This window comes from Macrobrachium nipponense, chromosome 26 (assembly GCF_015104395.2).
Source record: "Macrobrachium nipponense isolate FS-2020 chromosome 26, ASM1510439v2, whole genome shotgun sequence".
NCBI lineage: Eukaryota > Metazoa > Arthropoda > Malacostraca > Decapoda > Palaemonidae > Macrobrachium > Macrobrachium nipponense.
The window spans coordinates 33166846-33192149 of record NC_087215.1 but is presented as its reverse complement, the minus strand read 5'-3'; the positions used below and the strand labels follow the sequence as shown (position 1 = coordinate 33192149).

The following is a 25304-nucleotide window of genomic DNA, read 5'->3' as shown; positions in this document are numbered from 1 at the left end:
CACCTGCCCCATCAGCTGCTGCAATGACGCAGAATGATTTCCTTCAGACAATTTGAATTTTGTCTTCTAATATACATTTTCTAATTCATAAGATGTTCAATTATTCTTTGTTCACCCCAAAATGAAAATGAATAATGGAAGACTTCGCCTATTCCCGCCCGACTAGCTCTGGTTCCAGAATAGATAGAAAAGTTCCTCCCTGAGCCAACCCACAAGAAGCAGTTCTTTAGGCAGTACAATCCCTGTGTTTTCATTATAGAAAGATCTCCACCTTCATTGCAAGCACCGACTTTCTCGCCGAGCAGCAATGAAATAGCAGAATAACTTTTTCAGTCCTCTATAAAACACCAAGGATTAGAACCGTCTTCACTGGTTGGTGTCATCGACGGGGCTTTTTCTATGATTAGAATCATGAGTTCACTTCTTTCCAATTCAACTGTGAAGAAGTAGGTCCACATTCACCTTGGTCATTCACTAAGTAGTATTGTTTCTCCTTAACTGAGATTTAACTACTGAAGAGAAACTTCTCTGTCTTGTCATCACAGGGACCTCAGTCTCTAGAAGGCATTTGACTCTCATCTGATGTGCATATACCTTGCGAGAAACATCATCTCTTCTCAACATCGTTGGTGAAGAAGAATAACTGAAGCACTGTACATGTGCCAAACAGCAATAACTTTCCTGAAAATACACATCAAAGGAACTTGTGAGATCGAGAATCTACTGGAATGAAGAAAACGTATCCTGCAAGTTCACTGAATCATCCAATCATACTTTTGGAAAGCAACTAAACCCATGTTGGAAGAAACCATGAGGAAGGAGGACATATGCATAAGGTTGTTTAGTCCCAACACGTTCAACACTGGATGCCAATCTCTGGTTGCTTATAGCACTAGGAAATATTCGGGGGTAAAATTACTGAAACTGCTCCACTTCATTCTTCTCTATGCAATAATTACACCACCTACTGAAGAATGAGATACTTCTGCTGGAATGACACAAGAGAACAGCTATGGCAGAACACCAAATGAGGGGAAGCCCAAAAGGAATCTGAGCCCTCCTTCAGTACCTCCACAACCCAAGGTTCTTAGTCTCTTAAAAAATACCAGAAGGCCTGCAACTGGCCTCCTACCAAAGCCTGAGTGCTGAACAGATCCTTGAAAAATACAAGACCTGTGAGTAAGAGGTACAGCTTTGTATTAACATATCCTCCCTTATTGCCTTTGAAAGTCGGGCTTAGAAGGTGACAAGAAGGAAAAACCAAAACAGCTGCCATTTTCTATGTAGGAGAAACCTGGACGACAGATATGAGCACAACTGTTCTCACTTCTTCAAAACAAAGTTAGTATATATATCTGAGCATTCGCTTGCAGCATCAGAAATATCAGAAATGACCAAAAACCCACTGGCACCACAATCATTTTAAGCAGGCATCACAAACTCTCTAAGCTGGGGACAAAAGCTTTCTAAGCTGGTGCCACAATGTCTCTAAGCTGGCGCAGAGAAGAGAAGATCATACTGAGTTTACTGACTGAAACTTCAGTAAAAGATAAAAGTTAAATAATATAAGTAGAGACCTGGATAACAAACTCCATCTCAGCATGTCCAAAACATTCTGTCAGTCTCAAGTAAGTTTCTTCAAAGGAATGAGGCAGGCAACAAGAAGTGAATCTTCAATTGAAGACAGTTTAAACACCAATGCTGCCATTGTTTATGGAAAAACTAGTGTTGTATGAAACTGTTGGTGGTACTTAGTGCGCAGCCTAGTATAGCAGTGTTTGAGAATAGGCTTAAGTTACTCTTGTCCGATTATTCTGATACAAGGGTTGACTCACGTAAGTGTTACCAAGCTGCAAGTGTCAGTGTGTTGTGTTAGACTGTGGTGATTGTATTTCAGATTTATCGACTGTACTTGAGGTGTTATACAAGAGCTGCCTCAATTATTATTAACTGTATGTTAGCTCCTGGTTAGGTATGGATTTGTTCAGTTAGGAATTGTCTACAGAGATAAAGTTAACCTATGCTGAATGGAAATTTTTGTAAATAAAATTAGGGTATTAGGTTAAATAAAAATAGTTTGATTTACTCCCCAAGACTGTTGAAGTAGACCACTGCTCGTGCTCCACACCTCTATATTGCTTAACACTAGAGGAAATTAAATCAGAAAAAAAACAGCATGTAAAGATCAAACATGCATTTCAAGAAAGAGGAATAGAAGATAAAGGTTTAGAATGAGAAGTGAATGTAAAAGAGATTGTTTTAACAATCGACTGAGTCCACGTAACATCAGAAAAGTATAACTAACTACAGACACATTATTATTAATAACATGTATATACCTATATAATAAGTCCTCCTGGTGCTAACAACCTCATACTAAATGTCAATGGGTGTAGAGGTCGAAAACAGCGCAAACATTCATGTTTACCAAGATGATCTTTTTCTTTTGATACATTAACCCTTTCACTACACATGACAAGATCTCCTCAGTCACCATTCTTTTTGGTTTTAGTTAGGCATCTTGTCATAAGTAACACATTTTCCTCATTATTTTTAGGAAAAATTGTTTATATTCTAGCAGCAAATGGGAACATCTGATGTCCAACTAACAGGCTAATCTCAGGACAATAGCTAGATCTCCAGTAACCATCAAATTGCTGCAGAGGGAGAAGGCTTCTCTCATGATGAAATAGTAAAGATGCTTTTGTATGGAAATGACAATGATAGCAGTAGACCTGAACTATCTGACAGTTCTCATAGTGACAGCAGTGAATATGGTGATGTTTATTATATCATAGTTATAGACAGACCTACCTTAGATTATTTTTTTTTTTACTTCAGGTTTTATCAGATGATCATGAATCAAAGGAAATGACAGAGGAGGAAGCAGATTTGTCAAGCACCATCAATGGTATGAGTAAACTAAGAAAACGGGATACAATTTGCGAATGGAAGACCACTGCAAATTCAATTTGTAAAGAATCGGTGCTCTGAAACTATCATTGGAGATAATAAATTCACTTTTCTACAGAATACAAAGCCTATTTCTGATAATTTTTTGTGAGGTTTTCCAGAAGAAATTTTTGGCAAAGTGCATGCGTTCAAGCTTTGTAATAAAGATTCTCAAACCGAACAGCAAAAATAGTGTTGCTTTACTCCATTCTTTGAGAGGTATCATACTGAAATGAATCACCAATGCAAGCTACATAATTCAGTATTTGATTAATTACCTACATATCACTAGCATATTTTATCACTCTGCTATAATACATTATAACACATTATAAGTAATAATACTAAAAACTGAAGTATAAATATAAAAAGAAAAAAATTTGACAGCTACACGATTAGCAGAACATTGATCTTGTCACTGGTGGCGATAACAGGCCTCCAGCGAAAGGGTTAAATGACTCAAGAGCATGAAAAACGAGAGGCAGGTGACAGAGAGCACAGAACCATATCACTCTGAGCACCGACCCAGTTCCCCTGGCAGCAGACTCTTCCAATTGTCGCAGGGCAGTCCTAAGCTCGGGCTACAGACAGGCAAGGGAGCCAGCACCTAACTTCTTTTAGGGGAATGCGAAAAGATCACACACTACGGGAGGACCAAGGATGGTTCCCGTAACTTAAATTCAGACAAACCTTGTACAACTAAAATATGGGCTATGTCCTGTTCTAATGTCTCAATACCCTTTTCCTAACTGAAAGGGGAGTGTTAGGTGGAGCTAAAAAAGAAGTCTCAGTACTAGCTAAAGTATTGGTGGAGGAAAACCATAGACTGAGTAAGGATAACCATACAACCTTTTCTTTACCCTGATTCTAGTGGAAGACATCCTAGGAAAATAAGTGTATATACCTTATCATGCAAACAGCAGACAGCCAAAACCATGAAATACCAAAGAGTGCCTATACACAATGCCAACAAGATTTCTGACAAGAGCTGAAACAATTGAAAGAAACCTGGTGGAGAACAGGTGTACTACAGTCTTTCAGGTCAGCTAATCGGTATTCTCTTGTTTGAATGCTGACTTGCCTATCAGCAAGGTGATATAAGCTATCTTTAACAGTAGGTAAGATTAATCCCAAATAAATCATTTGTATACATGCAGAGAATTACAAAATAAAACCTTCCATAATTTGGAGGTACCTCATCCAACTTACCTCATCTGGACATATGATTAGTTTAAAATTCAAGAGATCGTCAGGATCTGTGAATTCTGTGTCGCATGTTTTTGGTAACGTCAGCTCATTGATATCTGAAATGAAAGACAAGAAATCAACAACAGCCTTTATTAATCATTAACATCGTGCTAAGTTTAGTTCCAATTACCTCTTCTCATGTCGTGAACAGTGTAATGTTAATGGCACAGATACAGAGGCCTAAATCAATCAAGAGAAAATAGCAGTTTGAAAGTAATTTGTATTTTTCCTAACATACAAACTACAGTTATTTACATAGGATTTAGCTTTTGGATGCAAGCTGGAATAGTCATTTAACTTTCAGACAAGGTCACTAACTACCAACAGTAGGGGGAAGCCCTGTCCACTCGTTGGTCTGCACTCCACTTTAACCTTTCAGCCCAGGTACCAGTATGAGGGGTACCTGAAGTGGGATGTAAATGTATAGAGCTCAGGTTTGTATGTTAGTAAAAATATGAAATACCTTATGAAAATTTGGTATTTGTTCTTGCACAAATATAAACTCTTTCTTTACGTAGGAGACTTATCCATTGGAAGGTGAAGTTTGAGTAAATCTATGAACAGACTGGTAGTTCTTCCCACCTGGGAATACCTTCCTGGTCTGGTAGTTGAGGAAGGAATCCCACACCTCAAACTTGTTAAACATATGGGATGTTGCAACTGCTAGATTTCTAGGAATGAAGTAATGAGTTTGCATCAATATTCCATTAAGGGTTGGATCAAACATATAGTGTCTGAGCCAATAAAACTGCTAATAAAAATAAACTGGTTTGTTCCATTGTCAATCCGTCTCTCCCTTTGTCTAGTAAAATTTATTTCCTAAGCTGGGAAAGCAATCAGGTTCAGAAGTGTGGGAGCCAGGAGAAGGAGTAGGTGGTCTAAGAGAATGGATTGATACAGGAGAAACAAAATTAATTAGGAGAGGGAAAGAGATCGGGTTTGGAAGTGTGGGAGCCAGGAGGAGTGGGTGGTCTAGGAGAATGTATTGATACAGGAGAAACAGGACTATTTAGAGGGGAAGCAACAGGAATATCAACATTACTGGACAGAGGTGTCTTAGTCTGCCTAGCTACCATTTTCCCACCAGTTTAACCAGCTATCTTTCTCTTTCAGTCTCTCTCTAATTTACCTAAATGAAAAGCTAACATCTTCCATATCTGTTCACTCCATTCCTTGCATCCGTTACGTTAAATTAATACATATGTATCACATACCTGTCCCCTACAGTTCATGCAAAGGATGTGTGATTCATATGTTAATTTGGTCATTCGGGTGTTGCAGCCTTTGCTGCAGTACCAGAAACTGGAAGAGCTATAGTAAATTCACATCAACCGTGCATCTGATATCTAAGCCAGTCCCTTACGACGCTCCTGATTGGCTGTCGATAAGCCAATCACAGGGCTGGAAAATTTCAGTCTCTTGAGAGTGTTCACATAAGCAGGATGTATGTTTCACCTCTCCTGAGGGACACATCTTTCAAAAGTATCCCTCAGGAGAGGTGGAACAAACTTCCTGCCTATATGAACTCTCGAGAGAGAGACTGAGTTTCCGGCCCTGTGATTGGCTTATCAACAGCCAATCAGGAGCATCATAAGGGACTGGCCTAGACATCAGATGCACGGTTGATGTGAATCTACTAGTGCTGGACATACCTAGCTAGCAAACAAGTCACAATCGTAAAAATGCATCAAAATAAAGGTCTCAAATGGAAGAATATAAGTCAAAACAATGCCGAAAGGCTACCAAAACAGAATACTTCCCCAAATGGGAAGATAATAAAAAATCCAAAAACAAGCTGCTCTGTACACAAACACCGTGTGTGAATGTTACAAGCGGCAGAAACAAATTGAACTATTAGCCAAGTTGTTCCTCTTTCTTACCCCAAAAGTGGGTGGGTCTTGTCACCTACACAAACAAAAGATTCGCTAAGTTTTATAACAAGTGGAGGAATGTTTTTCCTAATCCAAGAGATAATGAGCATTTCACTACTATTTCACTGTTCGTTAACGATGTGTCATCTATGGGCAGTGTTGGCTCGTCATTAACAACTGATTATACACAACCCTATTTCAACCTTGTATTTTGCCTGCTAAAACAATCTCTTGGAAATGTAAAATTAGACCATGCATATAACCAATTTTAATGTGTACCTACAAGTTCTGCATATAACCAGCCTAATTAGGAGGTAAGCTATTTTAAATGAGAAATAGACTATAGTACTTCTTACAGTTTTTAATGTGACTGACCACTTCCAAAGGGAAATTTCATCATACAGTACTTGGGTATGCGTACTAGGTATACTATTTTGATTTTGGAAATGATTAGCTTAAGGTGTCAAGTGCAGAGATGGGAGTTTCTGATAGTTTTTTTTATGTGGTCTGGACAATCTGACCTTCACTTCTTCGAGCAATGGTTGAAGTACTAATTCCACACCCCATGTCCAAGTCAATTTACATGGGGAAGGTGGCAGCTCCCTTCACAGCCATGCAAGGACTTGGTGCCATAGAGTACACCAGGTTAAGGAGGGGGTTAATGGGGGGTGGGAGGGGTGGGGGGGAAGCACCCAAGGCAAAGTAAGTACTACCCAGTCGACCAGGTCTAGTTAAGTTAGGAAACATTTAAGATTAAGATGCACACATGTAACTCTCTTTGCTTTAAAGTATCTCTCAACCTTCTGATCCAGTTTCCCAATGTTTCATGAATGAATGAAAACTTAAATTTAAGCTATATATAGCCTGGCACTGGTGCACTTATAATAGCCATTCAGCACTTGAGAGTGAAAAGCAGCAGTTGTACTGGTCAGACAGAAAAGTTATAAATAAAAAGTTCTGAAATAGGGTAAACAACCGCAGACGATCCATCGTCATCGCATGGCCAGGCCTTATTCACTCGATATTTAATTGGTGAAACAAGAATACAATTATAACTTTAAGCATACCATTCAAAAGATTAAAGTTTCGTCAACATAATGTGATATATGAAAGCCCCATACGAACTAAAATAAGCATGTGAGCTCTTCATAAAATATGTTTTCAAGACAGTTTTGAAATCCAATATGGTGGCAATCACTTGACTGGCCGTTCTAACAACGGACAATCCACCATCTTTCCCAGCCTTCCCAGCACTCATTTGAACAATGTTAGTGTATATATGTAATGTTTATTGATCTTACTCAAGATTGCAGTTGTAATCAGCACAATAAAAATGATATTGTTATGTTACAATAAAGTTTCATACATACTTACCTGGCAGATATATACATAGCTAAGACTCCGTCGTCCCGACAGAAATTCAAATTTCGCGCCACTCGCTACAGGTAGGTCAGGTGATCTACCCGGCCTGCCCTGGGTGGCAGGACTAGGAACCATCCCCGTTTTCTATCATATTTTCTCTCTTCCACCTGTCTCCTGCGGGGAGGCTGGGTGGGCCTTTAATTGTATATATCTGCCAGGTAAGTATGTATGAAACTTTATTGTAACATAACATATCATTTTCATACAATCAACTTACCTGTCAGATATATACATAGCTGATTGGCACCCTTCGGTGGAGGGTAAGAGACAGCTTCTATATGGAATAGACAGGTAAACAACATATGTTGTAGGTATAAATAAAACCTTGGTTCCTACCTGATAGGTGGTAGACTTCGTGGGTGTTTGCCCAGTAGTCTGCATCACCTCAAGAAACTTTAGCGAGATATATGATCTATGGCCAAGAGTTCTTGTGGGTCTGCCGATGGGGTCTTACCCACTTACTCGGCAGAGCCTAAAAGGACTTTGTCAATGGGTGCTGATCCACTTATATGACAATACACCTTATGAAGGAGCACACAACCAATCCCGACCACCTGATCCTAACCATACGTTAGAACTACAGATTGTTAAGAGTTATCCCCGAACTCGTCACAACAATCGTAACTCAAATCACTACGCACACATACATAATTTTCAAAAAATTATACTCAACTAATTGGATATGACAAGAATTTTACTGAACAACATAGACGGCCGCCCGTGCTAGCCTAAGTCCTCTATTGTTAGAAGAGACTCGACCATATCCAAAAAGAAGAAAAGTATAAACATTTAAGGATTGGTGTCTGCTCCCGTACCAGAATCGTATCCGCTGATACGAAAGGACCTAGAGAAAAACACTTCTCATATGTCACACGCACGTCTTTCAAGTAATGAGATGCAAATACTGAGTTGCATCTCCAAAATGTCGTATCTATTATGTTTTTAACGACATATTCTTATGAAACAAGAGAGACGTCGCTATAGCTCTAACTTCATGAGCTTCTATTCTCAACAGTTGTAACTGTTCGTCAGGACAGGCCTTATGAGTGTCTGTAATGACGTTTCTTACAACGAATGCCAGCGCATTCTTGGACATCAGTCCTTGTGGGGTCTTTTACCGCGCACCAAAGACCTTGTCTAGAGCCTCCCATTCGATGCTTTCTCTGAAGGTAGAACTTCAGAGCTCTAACAGGGCAGAGAGACCTCTCTGTTTCTCTGCCTACGAGACTTGACATGCCTTTGACTTCGAATGACTTAGGCCAGGGATTCGTAGGATTCTCGTTTTCCGCTAAAACAGGGTCTGAAACGAGCAAATCGCTGAGTCTCCCTTGAATGCTACTTCATCCTGCAGAGCATGCAATTCCCTAATTCTCTTTGCCGTAGCTAAAGATAATAGGAATAGGCATTTTCGGGGTGAATGTCTCTAAACGATGCCCGATGAGGAGGTTCGAATCTTTCCGATGACAGATACTTTAGAACTACGTCTAGGTTCCAGTTCGGGGAGGTACTGGTTCCTTATACTTTGAAGTCTCAAAAGACCTTATGAGATCGTGGAGATCTTCATTATCTGCCCGATCTAATCCTCTGTTCCTGAATACAGCCGAGAGCATACTTCTATATCCCTCTATTGTGGATACGGCTAGATGAGATTTTCCTCTCAGGAATAGCCGGAAATCCGCAAATTTCCGCTATAGAGGTAGTGGAGGAGGACAACTTCTTGGATCTACCCCTCCTTCTAAATACCTTCCACTTCGACTGGTATACTTTCGTAGTGGAGGTTCTGCGTTCTCTCGCGATCGCGCTTGCTACTTCGCGAGGAAAAGCCTCTCGCTCTGACAAGTCTTTCGATAGTCGAAAGGCAGTCAGAGCGAGAGCGGAGAGGTTTGATGGTTGTATGAGAAGATCCGTCCTTCCGGGTAGGGATCTTGGAAAGTCTACGCTTCACTCTACCACCTCCTTGAACCATTCCTGGGCCGGCCAAAAGGTGGCTATTAACGTCATCCTCGTCTCCTTTGACGCCACAAACTTTTCATTACTAACCCACCCCTGGATTTTGAATGGGGGAGAAGCATAAACGTCTCTCGAGACCAATTTAGCAGGAAGGCATCTACCATAAGTGCTCTGGGATCTTCCACGACCGAGCAAACACTGTGAGCCTTTTTTGAAATAAATGTTGCGAAGAACTCCACCTGAGGAGTTCCCCACAGAGACCAGAGATCGAGACACACTTCCTCGTGTAAAGTCCATTCTGTATGAAGGACCTGGTTCCTCCTGCTGAGCCTGTCCGCCCTCACATTCCTTTCTCCCTGTAAGAACCTTGTCATCAGGGAGATGTTACTGTGATACGTTCCAAAGTAATAGGTCTCTCGTGAGCTCGTAAAGGAACGAGGAGTGCGTCCCTCCCTGTTTCCGAATGTAGGCAAGAGGGGTGGTGTTGGGCGTCAACTCGTCCCCGTACTCCTCAAGAAGAAGGTTAGTCAATCCCTTCTAGTTAGACAAACCTTCTCTTCCACTATATTCGTTATCCGAGTTTTCCTCTAACTCGGGATCTAAAAGCGTCTCCGCTCTCCTTTCCGAACATTCTTCTTCTTGCGGAAACAAACTCCTAAACAGGAGAGGGGCTAAGGGAATGATAATCCTTCCTCTTTCCCGCTCTATATTCTTGGGAAGGCGTCATAAGCTTCGGCTTCTCTAGAATTTTAGAAGACTCTTCATGCTTACATGACGCTTCCCGTTTGCCAAGCGTCATGGATGACGTCTTTTGCTGACGTCTCGATGACGCTTCGCGCTTGGAAGATGCTCAGCTCTCCAAAGGCGTCCTCCTTGGCGTCATAATATTGGACGGAGCGTCATGTCTATGCTCCGTTTCCAATGACGCTTCGCTTCTAAAAGACGTCTTACTTCTCTCTGGCGTTACGAAACTCTCGTAAGCACCTGTTCTCTCTCTCGCACTAGACGCTTCTGTAAGACGTTTAGCCGTTTCCCGTCTGTATGACGCTTGTCGTTGAACAGGTAAGAGAGGACGAGACTTCTTAATTGGAAGCGACACGTCCTTCCGACGTTGCGTTCGAGATGACAGTTGCTCTTGAACTGCTATATGATTCTCTTGACGCTTCTCCCACGTCCAGTGCATGACGTCTTTCGTCATCACTCGGTGGGGAAAAAAGGAAAGGGTACTTCCGCGTACACTTCAGGTGACGCTGACGCCCCCTTCGCTTTCTTGCTAGAAGACGGAGAGTCATCTGAGAAACTCTCCGGACTAGAATCCCTGTCAGGCGTCATATGGCGCTTCAGCGGTTTCGACAAGTTCGATTCCCTCCACCCTCGTTTAGGTGAGGGAGAGGGAGAGGACGAGAAACACTCGCGAAGGACGCTTTCTATAGTGCCCTTGAGCCGCCTGCAACGAAGCAGAGCTAGCTTAAGGAACGTCTGACTGTTGGGGATTCCCCACAACCTCCTTAAGGCTTTCGACTTTCCTTCTCCTCTGTGTTCGTGAGCTTGGAAGAGGTCTAGGCTTGGGAGTGTCGCAGGAGCCTGGCACCTACTGGTGCTTGGAGGAGAAATGTTTCATTTTCCCTTTTTAAAGGGACGAAAGGCGGACCTACCTCTCTTCTCTGGAGCCTTCCTTCTTGCGGGAGGTCTGGAGATCGGACCACCTCGAAAGGGCTGCGTAGAAGTGCTAGGTCCTTTCTTGTCCGATACTAAAGCAGGTTTCTTCTTCCTAGCTGACTGCGTCAGAAGATCCTGCGTCGCCTTCTCAGTTAAAGAGTGAGCCACGTCCTTCACTAACTTAGAAGGGACAAATAGTTCTAAAGAAAGAGGCGAATATAGTAGAGCTGCCCTCTGCGCATGCGAGACTGCCTTTGTTAAGAAGGCGCCCTACACTGTCCTTTTCTTCAAAAGACCTGCTCCAAATAATGCAGAGACTTCCAAAGATCCATCTTGTACTGCTTTGTCGATGCACGTGACAAAATGCATCAAACAGGGCTTCAGGTTCGATTCCCTGCGAATCGTGAGCCTTTCTTGGACTATCACCCCAAGGGACCAATCCAAGAAGTTGAAGACTTCCAATACATGGAAAAGTCCCTTGAGGAGATGATCTAGTTCCGAAATACTCCAAGTAATGCGGGCAGAATTAAGACTAGGACGCCTTGAAGCGTCAACTAACGTCCGTCGAAAAGTCTGCCTCTGTAGTAGAAGGGAGAGCGATACCCATATCCTCCCCCGTCTTGTACCATATGCCTCTTTTCCCAGCTAACCTTGCTGGAGGCATGCAAAATACTGTCCTGGTTAAGTCTTTCTTCGACTTCATCCAGGCGTCTAAGGCGTGTAAAGCCCGCTTCATCGAGATGGTGGGCTTCATCTTCAGAAAAGACGAAGTCTTCTTCACCTTCGCACTCGAAAAGATGCGATAGCGCGGAGAAGGAGGAGCAGCCGGAGTCAACTCGTCTCCGTATTCCTCCAGAAGCAGGGTAGTCAACACCTTATAGTTGGACAAGCCCTCTCTTCCAAGATCGTCATCATCCGAGTTTCGTTCGAACTCGTGATAATCCTTGAGTTTCTGTTCTCCTTTCAGAACTTTCCTCTTCTGGGGGAGACAAACTCCTGATCGGAGAGGGGCTAAGGGAATGAAAGTCTTTCCTTTTTCCCGTTCTGATCGACTTGGAAGGCGTCACAACCTGCGGCTTCTCTCGCGCTTTAGAAGACGTCATGTATGACGCTTCCCGCTCTCCGAGCGTCATGTATGACGTCTCTTGTTGACGTTTAGATGACGCTTCGCGTTTGGAAGACGCTTCGCTTTCTAAGGGCTTCCTACTCGGCGTCACAATCTTGGACGGAGCGTCACGTCTAAGCTCCTCTTGATTTGACGCTTCACTTCTACAAGACGACTTCCGAGCAGGTGCGAGAGGAACGAGACTTCTTAATAGGAAGCGTCACGTCCTTCCGACGGGGCGCTAAAACTCCCACAAGAGATGACAGTTGTTCCTGCACCGCCATAATGATCTTCCTTGACGCTTCTCCTACGTCTAGTGCCTGACGCCTTTCGTCATCACTCGGGGAAGAAGCATGATGGGTTACTTCCTCGTAAGCGTCAGGTGACGTTGACGCCACCTTCGCCTTCTTAATAGCCGACGGGGCGTCATCCGAGAAGCGCTCCGGGCTAGAATCAATGTCTTGCTTCATATGACGCTTCAGCGGTCTCGATAAGTTCGACTCCTTCCACCCTCGTTTAGGTGGGAGGGAGGGAGAGGACGAGAAACACTCGCGAAGGACGCTTTTTCTATAGCGCCCTTGAGCTGGCTGCCATGAAGCAAAGCTAGCTGAAGGGACGTCTGACCGTTGGGGATTCCCTCCGACCTCCTTAAGGCTTTCGACTTTCCTTCTCCTCTGGGCATGTGAGCTTGGAAGAGGTCTAGGCCTGGGAGCGCCGCAGGGACGATCAAACGCCCCCTCCACAACACTGATAGGGCTCACTTCACTAAAATTTTCACTATCACTAGCCTTACCTTTCGAGTCCGCCATCTTGGACTTCATGTCTCGAATCGTCGCTTTCAGATTGGCGATTTCCGATGCCGAATCCGAAAAGACACTCTGAGAATGAGATTTATAGGGAGAATCTACAGTAGTAGGGTTAGAATTATTATTGAAAGGCTCAATAGGCCTTGAATTCACACCTTTCAGCCTTCTAACTCTATCCCTCTCTAACTTCTTCAAATAAGAAGTCAAAGTCTTCCATTCTTCTGCATTCAAACTCTCGCATTCCTTACAAGTGTTAATAGCAGAACACTGCACCCCCCTACATTTACGGCATACAGTGTGAGGATCAACCGAAGCTTTCGGTATCCTCACCCTGCAGCCTACATTCACACAACATCTCACACTCACATTAGAATCAGACATACTGAGAAAAATCCAAAAAGAGTTATTCCCAAAAACAGTCCACAGTAGCGAATGCCAAAACACGATCCAAATACGTCACCAAAAGTCGAAAAACGCTGATCAAAGTGTTGAAAAATGAATCCAAGTCAGGAGGTAATAACAACAATGTTGATACCACCGGCGACAGAGAAAATATGATAGAAAACGGGGATGGTTCCTAGTCCTGCCACCCAGGGAGGGCAGGCCGGTAGATCACCTGACCTACCTGTAGCGAGTGGCGCGAAATTTGAATTTCTGTCGGGGACGACGGAGTCTTAGCTATGTATATATCTGACAGGTAAGTTGATTGTATGAAACAACGTTTTGTTGCCTATATTAGTGAAAGTATGAAACTTTTTATTCCTGGGGTTTATTCCTGGGGTCATTGTTTAAACTAAATTCATTTTTACCTTGTACTTGGTGTTTTTATCCTTACTGCCATCACAACTGAAACTCCACAGTGCTTATTGGATTGTAATTATACACATTTTGGTCTTAATTCACTCCAAATTGCACTTGAACCACATTGCTGTTCCTGGTTCCTAAGCACTCATTCCACACACAGTTACAAGCAGCAGATGACTACACTGTTTATGAGGTGCAAAGCTTTATTCACTTAATTGTTTACTTTACTCATGATTTAGTTTAACTTTACTTTGTTACTTCAAAATCTAGTGGAGCTTCACACATACACTGATGCATTTACAAACTGTTTCCTAGAATCCATGAATTCTAGTTGTCATAGTAATGCAGTAATGATAAAATTGCTGTAATATGTATATATACTACAAATAGACACACTAATTTCACTTATTTCCTTGGTTTTGTGTAATTCTTATACCCAGTTTGGTTGGTGAACACATACCAATTGACAACACTGATAAACAATTGAAGAGCGCAAAACGCCGCAAAGAATGCCGTAGTTCCCTTGGATAAGTAGTGGTTGGAAGTCGTGTTTATGATTGTTGTGATGAAAGTGCCCCAGCGTCTATGGGTACAAGTGGTGTGCAGATTTACCACAGGAAATGGGAAGTTTGTTGAAACAAGCGACTCTGCAAACATCGAGATGGCGTCAATCTTCCAAACATTTTTAATTGTAAGTAAAAATGGGGGTAGTGTGCACTGCGTTGGCCACACTTTTCATTACCCGCTGTTTAAATCTTAAAATATGGCCTTAATTTCTAACTTTGGAGAAAATACTTACTTCGAAAGGAGAGTAAAGGCCTTGAGCTCCTGCTATCACCACCAACAACTCATGACTGTTAACCATCTCCAGTGTCAGGACGTGTTAAAGTACTTTTTCGGAGGGTGGCCAAAAACGCAGTAGTCGGTGAGTTGGCCAGTCCAGTTGGTTGTTTACCCTAGTACCAGGATCTGGTACTAGGGTAAACAACTAATTAACAGTATTAGAGAGGTTGGATAATAACTTCACTTGTTTCGCTTGTTTGGTTTTATGTACAGCTTTCCACAAGGATTCCCTCTCTGGCGGGCCATTGTATGTTTTCTAAATAAGATGAAAGAAAGGAGGTACGCACAGTAAAAGGCTATGAAGTGGGTGCAGCTGGGGATGAAGGGCTGCAGCAAACACCTGCCTAATATTTTGCATGTATGACCTAGGATTAATGAAGTTATTCATCATATCTATTTCCCTTTTAATGTTGTAAAGAAAAAATTCCATTGCTAAATCTGAAATATTCTCATCTTAAGTGTAAACATTACACTTAAGATGAAATATTCTCATCTTAAGTGTAACATTACACTGCTGAAAATACAGGGAAAGAGCTCTTTCACTTCATTATTGTGTTTGTTAAAAAAAAAAAAAAAAGAGCTAGTTTGAATGGCCTATGCAAAGCTTAACTTTTTTCTTTAGACTGTAATGAAATACCATCCTCTGCAGGCTCTTATTTTTTGGTACTTTAAATGATTAATAAATTAAACTTAAGGTAATGCCCATATGCCAAATTTGTTCAAACATAGGTATATACCTATGTATAATCGAACTGTCATTTAAAAACATTTAAGGCTAGGACTGACTGGAGACCAGGGGATACATTGTTTGTATGGTGTTTTTATGTTGCATGGAACCAGTGGTTATTCAGCAACGGGACAAGCGGCTTTACGTGACTTCCGAACCACGTCAAGAGTGAACTTCTATCACCAGAAATACACATCTCTAACCACTCAATGGAATGCCCGAGAATTGAACTCACGGCCACCGAGGTGGCAAGCCAAGACCTTACCGATCACGCCACTGAGGTGACCCAGGGATATAAATGATCTCAGTAGGGACGTATGTAAATTCTTCATAGGCTATAATAAGGTGGGGGGAGGAGTCATGTCTCAATTACTATATAGGTACTCTGTTTTTTTTCATCTGTCCATCCGCCTGTGGTGTTTGTGTATGGTAACACTGCGTTCCGGGCTTTAGATGGTTACGCTATGTCTAAGTTTTAGGTAAATAAAAGGATATCTGGGTGTACATTTGCAACTGAAAAGTGTTTTAATAATTTACTGTATGCGAATTACACCGTAATATTCGAAATAGGATGTTATTATGATCGTTGAATGTAAGCTGAATGTAACTACCTAGTATCTAAAGCCTGGGACGCAGTGTTACCATACAAAAACACCACAGGTGGATGGACAGATGGAAAAAAACAGAGTATAGGTATGAAGGTTAGGTTACTGGAAAGTTTAGAGTTTCGACTGTAACAGATTTTCCCAAAAAACATCCTTCTATAATGTTGAAAACAACTGAAAATTAGGTAATTTCTTGGCAATTCTAGAGAATAGTTCCACACAGACTGCGAGGAACGTAACCGCGGATACAACATCCACTAGGGATTGGGGCATCCAATGTATTTTGCCATGTTTAGTAGTACTGGCCCCTGGGGTTTAATTACAGTCATCCGAATAAATATTACTTAAAATTCTTGTTCAGGAGGTAAAACTGCAGAGAGAGCCGCAACCGCCATAGACTAGGCCGCCACGGAATAGTAATGTAGATCTACCAATTTCTTTTTAAAACACACCTCACTAGGGTAATGTTCTCAAGGAATGACCTCAGAAAAAAAAAACTAGGCCTATGGAACAAACCAAAATGCAAAGCGAAGTTTTTCCACAGACTGATGACTGATCCACCTCAATAGCCAAATTCAGCCAACCTACCCTATGGCCACCTTACCTACTACCTAGGTAGGTATCCTGCTTCTACCTACTAGCCTAAGGTAAGAACAGGGCTAGGTAGGTAGTTACCCAAAATCTTGCATAGCCTACCTAGGTATACCTATACCTAGGTATAGGGCTAGCTACTAGGTAGGTAGGTAGTACCTACCAGACTTATGGAGATGGCAGCCTCGGAGAGAGACTGACAGACTGGAGAGAAAAGGCGAGAGCAGACTGCGAGGGGAGAGAGAGCGACAGCTGACCTGAGCCCGGCCACGGGACCCTAATGAGAAATTCAATGGGTGAATTCTTACCTTTAGTAATTCTGAGTTGGGCCGCGGAAGCTCTCTTCTGTGTTCCCTGTTTCGGTGCTTCGCTTCCATCTTTCTTCTGGTTTTTCATGGAAAATAACTTGATCATGATTCCAAAGTTTTTTTCGTCACAACTAACACAACAAACAGTAAATATTGGAGCAGTTTTGTGGCCACATTTAATTCACAAATCGGTGGATATCTTAGCTCTCCAAGGACTGATGGTTTGTTGTGGTGGGTCTTTCCTTTGAGAGGTGACTGACCATGACTGGCCGCCATGTGCAATCAAGGCAAACCTACACGATACCCCTAATTAACACATAAGCTGACGCTCCCAAAGAATCTATGAACCACAGAACATGAAATTTCAATAAAATACTTTCATGAGGCAGTTCACCTTATTATTGTTCAGTTATCAACAAATAAAGAATTACTAGCTGAATTACAGTATCTCCCTGATATCAAGTATGGTATTATTATCAGATAAAATGGTTAATTGCTGAATTGTTATATTAAGAATAACGCTTTGGTGTAGGGTAACTTTATAAACTCAGTCCGTTCCTACAGTTAATATTTCAATGTGTTTTGAAGAAGGGGTTATGAGATCAGGTCTATCTACCATAAAAAAAGACATACAATTTGTGACATATTCTTATTTTTATATCCAAGGCATATTTTCAAATTATTATTGAGTATCACCATGGATCCAGGAAGAGATGTTCTGCCCCTTCAAGGTTAAGATGATTTTTGTTGTCTGTCCCTGAAGTTGAATGAAATCACACAGGATTTGCTCACAGATAAATTCGATATAATATATATATATATATATATATATATATATATATATATATATATAGATATATATATATATATATATATATATATATACAGACACACAGACACACACACACGCACACACACACACACACACACACACATATATATATATATATATATATTAACCGCACATCAACTTAACATAATACTTGTTTTAAAATTAATTAGTATTCAATTCTCTTTACATTAAATCTGTTATGTATTTTGTGCTGGAGATAAACATTGTGGGGAGAGAAATAGACTAGTCACTAGAGCAACACTATCTGTTAACACTGTACCATACGACCAACGCCTAATACTATCAAATATGAGAAGCTTTCTTGTTTTCTTTTCTTTTTAATTTATGTATGAAATAAAAGGTTAAAGCAGTACGCACAACGTACAAGACAGCTAGGGAGAGCGAGGACATAATTCTGACTCCTGGAATGCATCAGTGGTTTCACAGGAATTCTTCACTAGCTCATAATTATTGATCTTCAGTTTACTGTTCAAGGTAACCAGTGTGTGTGTGTGTGTGTGTGTGTAATGTAATCACATTCACAATCCACTAGTAGCTCGGTGTACAATTAACAAAATGCGTGATTAGGTTGTTATTATGACTTGAAATTCGAGCTTCCAAAGATTATGATGTTCATTCGAAAGATTATGGTAAACAATGAAGACTGAAACATGTAAACCTTTAAATATTGCTTTATTGACTTACTGTAGTAAGTTAGAAACTTAGTGTGGAGTCTAGTATCACTTCCTCTGTCGTATTTACGAGCAAAAGACACAGAGCGTGTGTGTCCTAATATTGGACTAATACTACAAATCCATCAAACATTGCTGCTTGTGGTGTGATCGCTCACCTTATAGTAAGTTCCTACCACAGGAGCATTACGCACCATTCCAGATGAAGGCATCTTCATTGTGCATACTTAAATAGGCACCTGCATGTGGTAAGAGACTGTCCTTGTGATGGATAACTGAAAGTCTAATCATGAAGATAATCAGACATCTCCAGATTTTTTTTTATTTTACTTATAAGGAAAAAGGAAGACCAGGGTGAAGTTGAAATAGATGGACAGCCAAGTGAGAGGAGACAAGTCGAAATAGATGAAGGATGAAAAAAAAAAAAAGCAATGCAGGTAGACGTCGATGGGAATCGGCCAAAATCTTTAGTATCATTCACTGTGCTTTAAGTTCCTCCTACTAAGCTAAAAAGGTGTTCCTCTTTTAGTGCATGTATGCTATCATCACGATTGCGTCCATGGGCGCCAGCACTTAGGGGCCAGAGGGAGCACTTGCCTCTCCTTGAAATCCTGGACAAATATATATATATATATATATATATATATATATATATATATATATATATATTCATTTTTTCCTTCGTAGCAAAAAACCTTTATATATATATATATATATATAAAATAAAAAGATATATATCATATATCTATATATATATATATATATATATATATATATATATTATATATATATATATATATATATATATATATATATATATATATATTATATATCTATATATATCTAATAAAAGGAGCCCATAAAAACACCAAAATGTAGAGAGAAAAGTACTATATTTCAGAGACTGCTGTCTCTCTCTTCAGGTATATGAATGAGAAAAGTTTACAGAAAAGGTGGTATTTATACCAAGAGATTCGTCCACAAGTAAGCCAATTTAGGTCACCCCCGCTGATAATCTTCCTTTAATCTTCTTAAGCATTGGTTGAATGAACACTGCGTCGACGATGTCTGATGTCCAATTCCCTTTTGAGATGTTCATTACCTGCTTCTCTTTTATTAAGGCCGATTCCATCATTTGACTCTTGTACCGGCAGTTGCTGCTATAAATTACACGTGACATATTCCAGTTTATTCTATGGTTATGTTCATTTATATGATTGAAAATAGCCGAGTTCTGTTGTCCATACCTAACTGACCGTTTGTGTTGTATTAATCTCTGGGGAAGTGATTTACCTGTAAAATCCGATGTAAGATTGGTCCCACCGTCCCGGCATGGGATCTCATATACCCCAGAGTCTTTGGGCGATGTCTTTTGTTGGACGTTAATCAGGGATTTGGCTAAGGTATTTGGGTAGGTAAATGCAAAAGGGTTGGATTTCCCAAGGGTGTGAGTTACTCTCTTAATCGTCTCCAGGTAGGGAATTTTTATTTTATTGTTGGGTGTGTCTCTGGTCTTGTCTTTAGGGGGTCGGTAGAAAATTACGTTTGCTTGTGAATTGCTTTCTTTCAATTATATGGTCAGGATACTTTAAAGATGAGAGTTGCTTGCGAATTAGTTCAAATTCTTTTTCCAGGAAATCTGGGGAACAAATTCGTAAGGCTCTTAAGAATAGGTTGCTAGCTAGACTTATCTTGATAGTATTGTCATGATAGCTAAAGTAGTGAATATATGAAAGTGAGAACGTTGGTTTTCTGTATATGGTAAATTTTGTATTCTGTCGTGTCTCTGATTATTAAAACATCAAGAAAAGGAATTTTGTTGTCTGTTTTCCCATTCAACTTTAAATTTGATGCTGGGCACTAATGCGTTTAATTTTGAGAGGAATTCATTAAAATTACCCCACTTATTATCCCAAAATGTTAGTATGTCATCCACGTATCTCATCCACAGCATGTTTTTGGGTTTTATTGCATTTATTACTGTAGTTTCAAAGTATTCCATGTACAGATTGGCTAAAATAGGGACTTAAAGGACTACCCATACTACACCCGAATTTTTGCTTGTAGAATGATTCCCCGAATGAAAATACGTTATTAGATGCACATAATTCAACTAACTTTATTATTTTGTCAAGAGTGATATATGGAACTCAATCTAATCTTCGCCTCCTCACTACGGACCACGTATACAGGTATCTGATTTCATTCTGTTCCGACATTGCTGCCTATAATAGCGTGACTCATTCCAACAGACTTTTACGCAAGTTAAATAACCTAATAGATAATAGAGCATGGAATAATCTTGAACAACAAGACAAAGTTTTAAACTTATCCAACACCCCCCTTACTGTAAATCAACATTTAGTTTTAAATTTAGGCTTATCCTTTGCCCTAATGCCAGACCGCAAAAACAACCTAGACTTCATTCTACAAGCAAAAATTCGGGTGTAGTATGGGTAGTCCTTTAAGTCCTATTTTAGCCAATCTGTACATGGAATACTTTGAAACTACAGTAATAAATGCAATAAAACCCAAAAACATGCTGTGGATGAGATACGTGGATGACATACTAACATTTTGGGATAATAAGTGGGGTAATTTTAATGAATTCCTCTCAAAATTAAACGCATTAGTGCCCAGCATCAAATTTAAAGTTGAATGGGAAACAGACAACAAAATTCCTTTTCTTGATGTTTTAATAATCAGAGACACGACAGAATACAAATTTACCATATACAGAAAACCAACGTTCTCACTTTCATATATTCACTACGTTTAGCTATCATGACAATACTATCAAATAAGTCTAGCTAGCAACCTATTCTTAAGAGCCTTACGAATTTGTTCCCCAGATTTCCTGGAAAAAGAATTTGAACTAATTCGCAAGCAACTCTCATCTTTAAAGTATCCTGACCATATAATTGAGAAAGCAATTCAAAAAGCAAACGTAATTTTCTACCGACCCCCTAAAGACAAGACCAGAGACACACCCAACAATAAAATAAAAATTCCCTACCTGGAGACGATTAAGAGAGTAACTCACACCCTTGGGAAATCCAACCCTTTTGCATTTACCTACCAAATACCTTAGCCAAATCCCTGATTAACGTCCAACAAAAGACATCGCCCAAAGACTCGGGGGTATATGAGATCCCATGCCAGGACTGTGACCAATCTTACATCGGATTTACAGGTAAATCACTTCCCAGAGATTAATACAACACAAACGGTCAGTTAGGTATGGACAACAGAACTCGGCTATTTTCAATCATATAAATGAACATAACCATAGAATAAACTGGAATATGTCACGTGTAATTTATAGCAGCAACTGCCGGTACAAGAGTCAAATGATGGAATCGGCCTTAATAAAAGAGAAGCAGGTAATGAACATCTCAAAAGGGAATTGGACATCAGACATCGTCAACGCAGTGTTCATTCAACCAACGCTTAAGAAGATTAAAGGAAGATTATCAGCGGGGGTGACCTAAATTGGCTTACCTGTGGACGAATCTCTTGGTATAAATACCACCTTTTCTGTAAACTTTTCTCATTCATATACCTGAGAAGAGAGACAGCAGTCTCTGAAATATAGTACTTTTCTCTCTACATTTTTGTGTTTTTATGGGCTCCTTTTATTAGATGGAATTCTGTTGTTACAGAACACCTTTACCAGTCATATATATATATATATATATATATATATATAGATATAGATATATATATATATATATCTATATATATATATATAATATATATATATAAATTATATTACATTATTGTAATTAACTACATCACTTTGTTTTCCTTCCATTTTACAATATATTCTTCCAGTTTAAGTTATTTAAAGGTATTGTTTGTATTGTATAATATTTGTATACTGTATATTTAACTGCGATGTTCTTTCCAGAAATATTTGAATTCAGCTGAACAGCATATAGAACTATTGAAAAAAAAGTCAATGTAACTGTATTTTTTCGTTATCGCATCCTGTTTCACTTATATTATTGGCATCGCAGTTCCTCTGCGCATATATCATATATATATATATATATATATATATATATATATATATATATCTATATATATAGATATATATATATAATATATATTAATATATATAATATATATATAAAATTTGGCCCCTCTTGGAAAATAGGCTGTGGGCGCCCATGATTGCATCCATGTTAGTGGTTTCAGCAGAAGTCACATACCTACGGTATATAACTGTTAATAATTTCTAGCAGCTCTCTCTCTCTCTCTCTCTCTCTCTCTCTCTCTCTCTCTCTCTCTCTCTGACACTGTTTTTGGTTGCTGAATACTACTGTAGTCCTACAATGTTTATCTTGTAAAAGCGTTCCTTTGCACTGGCCGTCTTTTCATTGAGAGATCATAAATCAGTTTGTACCTTCCTTGACTCTAACCTTGGATGTCTCCTTCTCATGGTCCATAATTGGTTCTGGTTCCTCTTAGATGTCTCCACGTCTTGTCCTGGACTCAACACACTTCCTACGCAAGGCGCCGTGATTTGAGATAGCACAAATGATATCATTGCTACTATTTCTTGTTCTAAGAAATAATTATGATTTAGTTATTTCCCTCATCTTTTCGTTGATGTGCTTAGTAACTGCCTAGGTATCAAAGGCCTCTTTTACGTGTACATTTTCAATGAAAATTCCTTCTTAGAGGACATCTTGATCTTAATGAATTGACATTCACTCATGCTACTACCTAGATTCATCTAGACCTGTGCTAGCACGGGCTCTTGCTCTGCATCAGCCTTCATTAACTCATACGCCAAGCACTTTCTTACGTTTGATTGACTCAGTTATCCTGCCCTACTTTATCTCCCTGAAGACTGGTGGTTACCCTTTGTCCCGGTTACTATAATTTTTTTTATAAGTGGTCAAGTTTCCTGATTCCTATGGTCACACTACTTAAGGTGGTACAAAGCGCTGGTACCTACGGAAAGTTCATCTTCGTTAGCCAGCTACGTTTTTACTCTGTATTCCTGACTTCCATTGCTCTCATTAAAACTCTTGCTAATTCCTCAGCTGGGGTTTCTGGTTCCTTCACCTTGAAGGGTGGCCATTTTAGTTTTCCTGTAAAAGAAAACTATTGAGATGGCTATTTGTCCGTCTGTCCTCACTTTTTCTGTCTGTCCTTAGATCTTAAAAACTACTGAGGCTAAAGCGCTACAAATTGGTATATTGGTCATCCACCCTCCAATGATCAAACATACCAAATTGCAGCCCTCTAGCCTCAGTAGTTTTTATTTTATTTAAGGTTAAAATTTGATCATAATCAGCGGGCCAACAAAGGCCACCACCGGGCCGCGGCTGAGAGTTTCATACAGCATTATACGCTGTAGCGAAAACTCGACTGCGCCGAAGAAACTTTGGCTCATTTTTTACTTGTTTAATTGTCCTCGCCCCTTGAAGACTTTTGGTCTGAGATACAGCTTATTGTTTCTAGCTTCTTCTTCCCAGCATAATTCGCAACTCATGTCTCCATTTTCCCTTCAAAGTTAGAATAATTTTGCTCCGGTAAATTCAGTCTTGGTCTTCCTCGTTACCGCCTCCCTTTTAAGTAATTCATCCATATATTTCTTTTTACTTCTCCAATCAGAGAACTCACCTTATATATTTATATGCGTGCTTTATATGTTCTCTTCAATAAAATCATTGGTAATCGTATTGCTCCCAACGTGTATGTGTGTCGCATTCTCTCCGACGCAGTTTTTATAGGATTTTCTTTCTTGGTCTTCTCCACCCTCACCGTACGGAACTCCCCTTTGTTCTTATCCACAAGTTTCTACATTGAAGATAGTAAGGTTGTCAGTCATTTATTTTTATTCTTTTTCTAGAACCATATTTCAACTTTTCTTGCTTTTCCGTATTTCGCAATTTCATGAGTTATGAATTCTTTTTTCCTTACAATTTTGTACTTAGTTTATGGTCACCTCTCTCTTGTTTACCATTCCGAAGGCGTTTGTTTGTCACTCTTTGTATTCAACCATTTCTTATTCAACTTTTTACTTGCTTCCCCTATTCTCTCTTATTTATTTTTCAACAAGATCCCCGACTTCTCTGCTTTCATGAAGGAGGTCAGTTTCTCAAGATTTTTTATCACCACTTAACTCCTTCCTTTCTGCTGTTAGAGAACATAGTGCCATCTACATATGTCTGTTCATATCTCCCTTTTATGTATGTTTACGGGCCGCCCTAGAGCAAGAGCTCGTGCCAGCTTAAGACTGGCTAAATCTATAACCAGCTGTGAGTCTGAGGCATCTTTGGTTGATAGTGACTACTGGACAAAATTTGATTCAAATATTAAGCAGATTTGACTTTTTCTTGTATATCATTATCTTTTGTTTTCTCTATTGAATTATCTAAACAGCTCTCCCTTACCTATTCCTTTCACAAATTAATGATACTTCCTTTCACTCACTAACTTCCCACCAACTTCTTGCCGTTGTCAGGTTAAGTTTGTCGAAGCACATAGGCGTCACTGAATATTTATCGCAATGATAGCGATTAAGGATAATTAAATGATCTTATGCGGATCCCACTACACTGATACTTGGTACTTATCTTTTCTCCACCCCTACTTCTTAATCTTCTTCCATCTGAGATGTCCAAGTGTTGACTTACGATCGACATTTGGCACTGAACTTTTTCTATGAATTTTCATCCCTGTTAATGGTTGTCTTACTTTAGGACGGCTTCATGCCACCACAAGCCCTTTCCCAAAAACACAGTACCACTATCAAGGGCGTTCATAGAACATTTTGGGACCCGGGGGGCACAGTCCCATTTTGGGGCCCTTTTATGGGGTGGGGGCCGAGCGAAGCGAGCCAAAGCAATTGTAGGATAGTTTTAAAGGTACT

The 25304-nt window shown here is 40.0% G+C and overlaps 1 protein-coding gene across 1 annotated transcript in view; it reads right to left on the bottom strand.

Moving 5' to 3' along the window:
- The window catches only part of LOC135200163 (NEDD8-conjugating enzyme Ubc12-like), a 44936-nt gene extending 27795 nt beyond the window's left edge, over positions 1–17141 (bottom strand). The window contains exons 1-2 of the mRNA XM_064228521.1: positions 16892–17141; positions 4162–4256 (exon numbers count right to left, since the gene is read on the bottom strand). Coding sequence (XP_064084591.1) covers positions 4162–4256; positions 16892–16997 — 201 coding nt within the window. The 5' untranslated portion in view covers positions 16998–17141. The remainder of the gene's footprint in view (positions 1–4161; positions 4257–16891) is intronic.
- Between the last annotated feature and the right edge of the window lie 8163 nt (positions 17142–25304).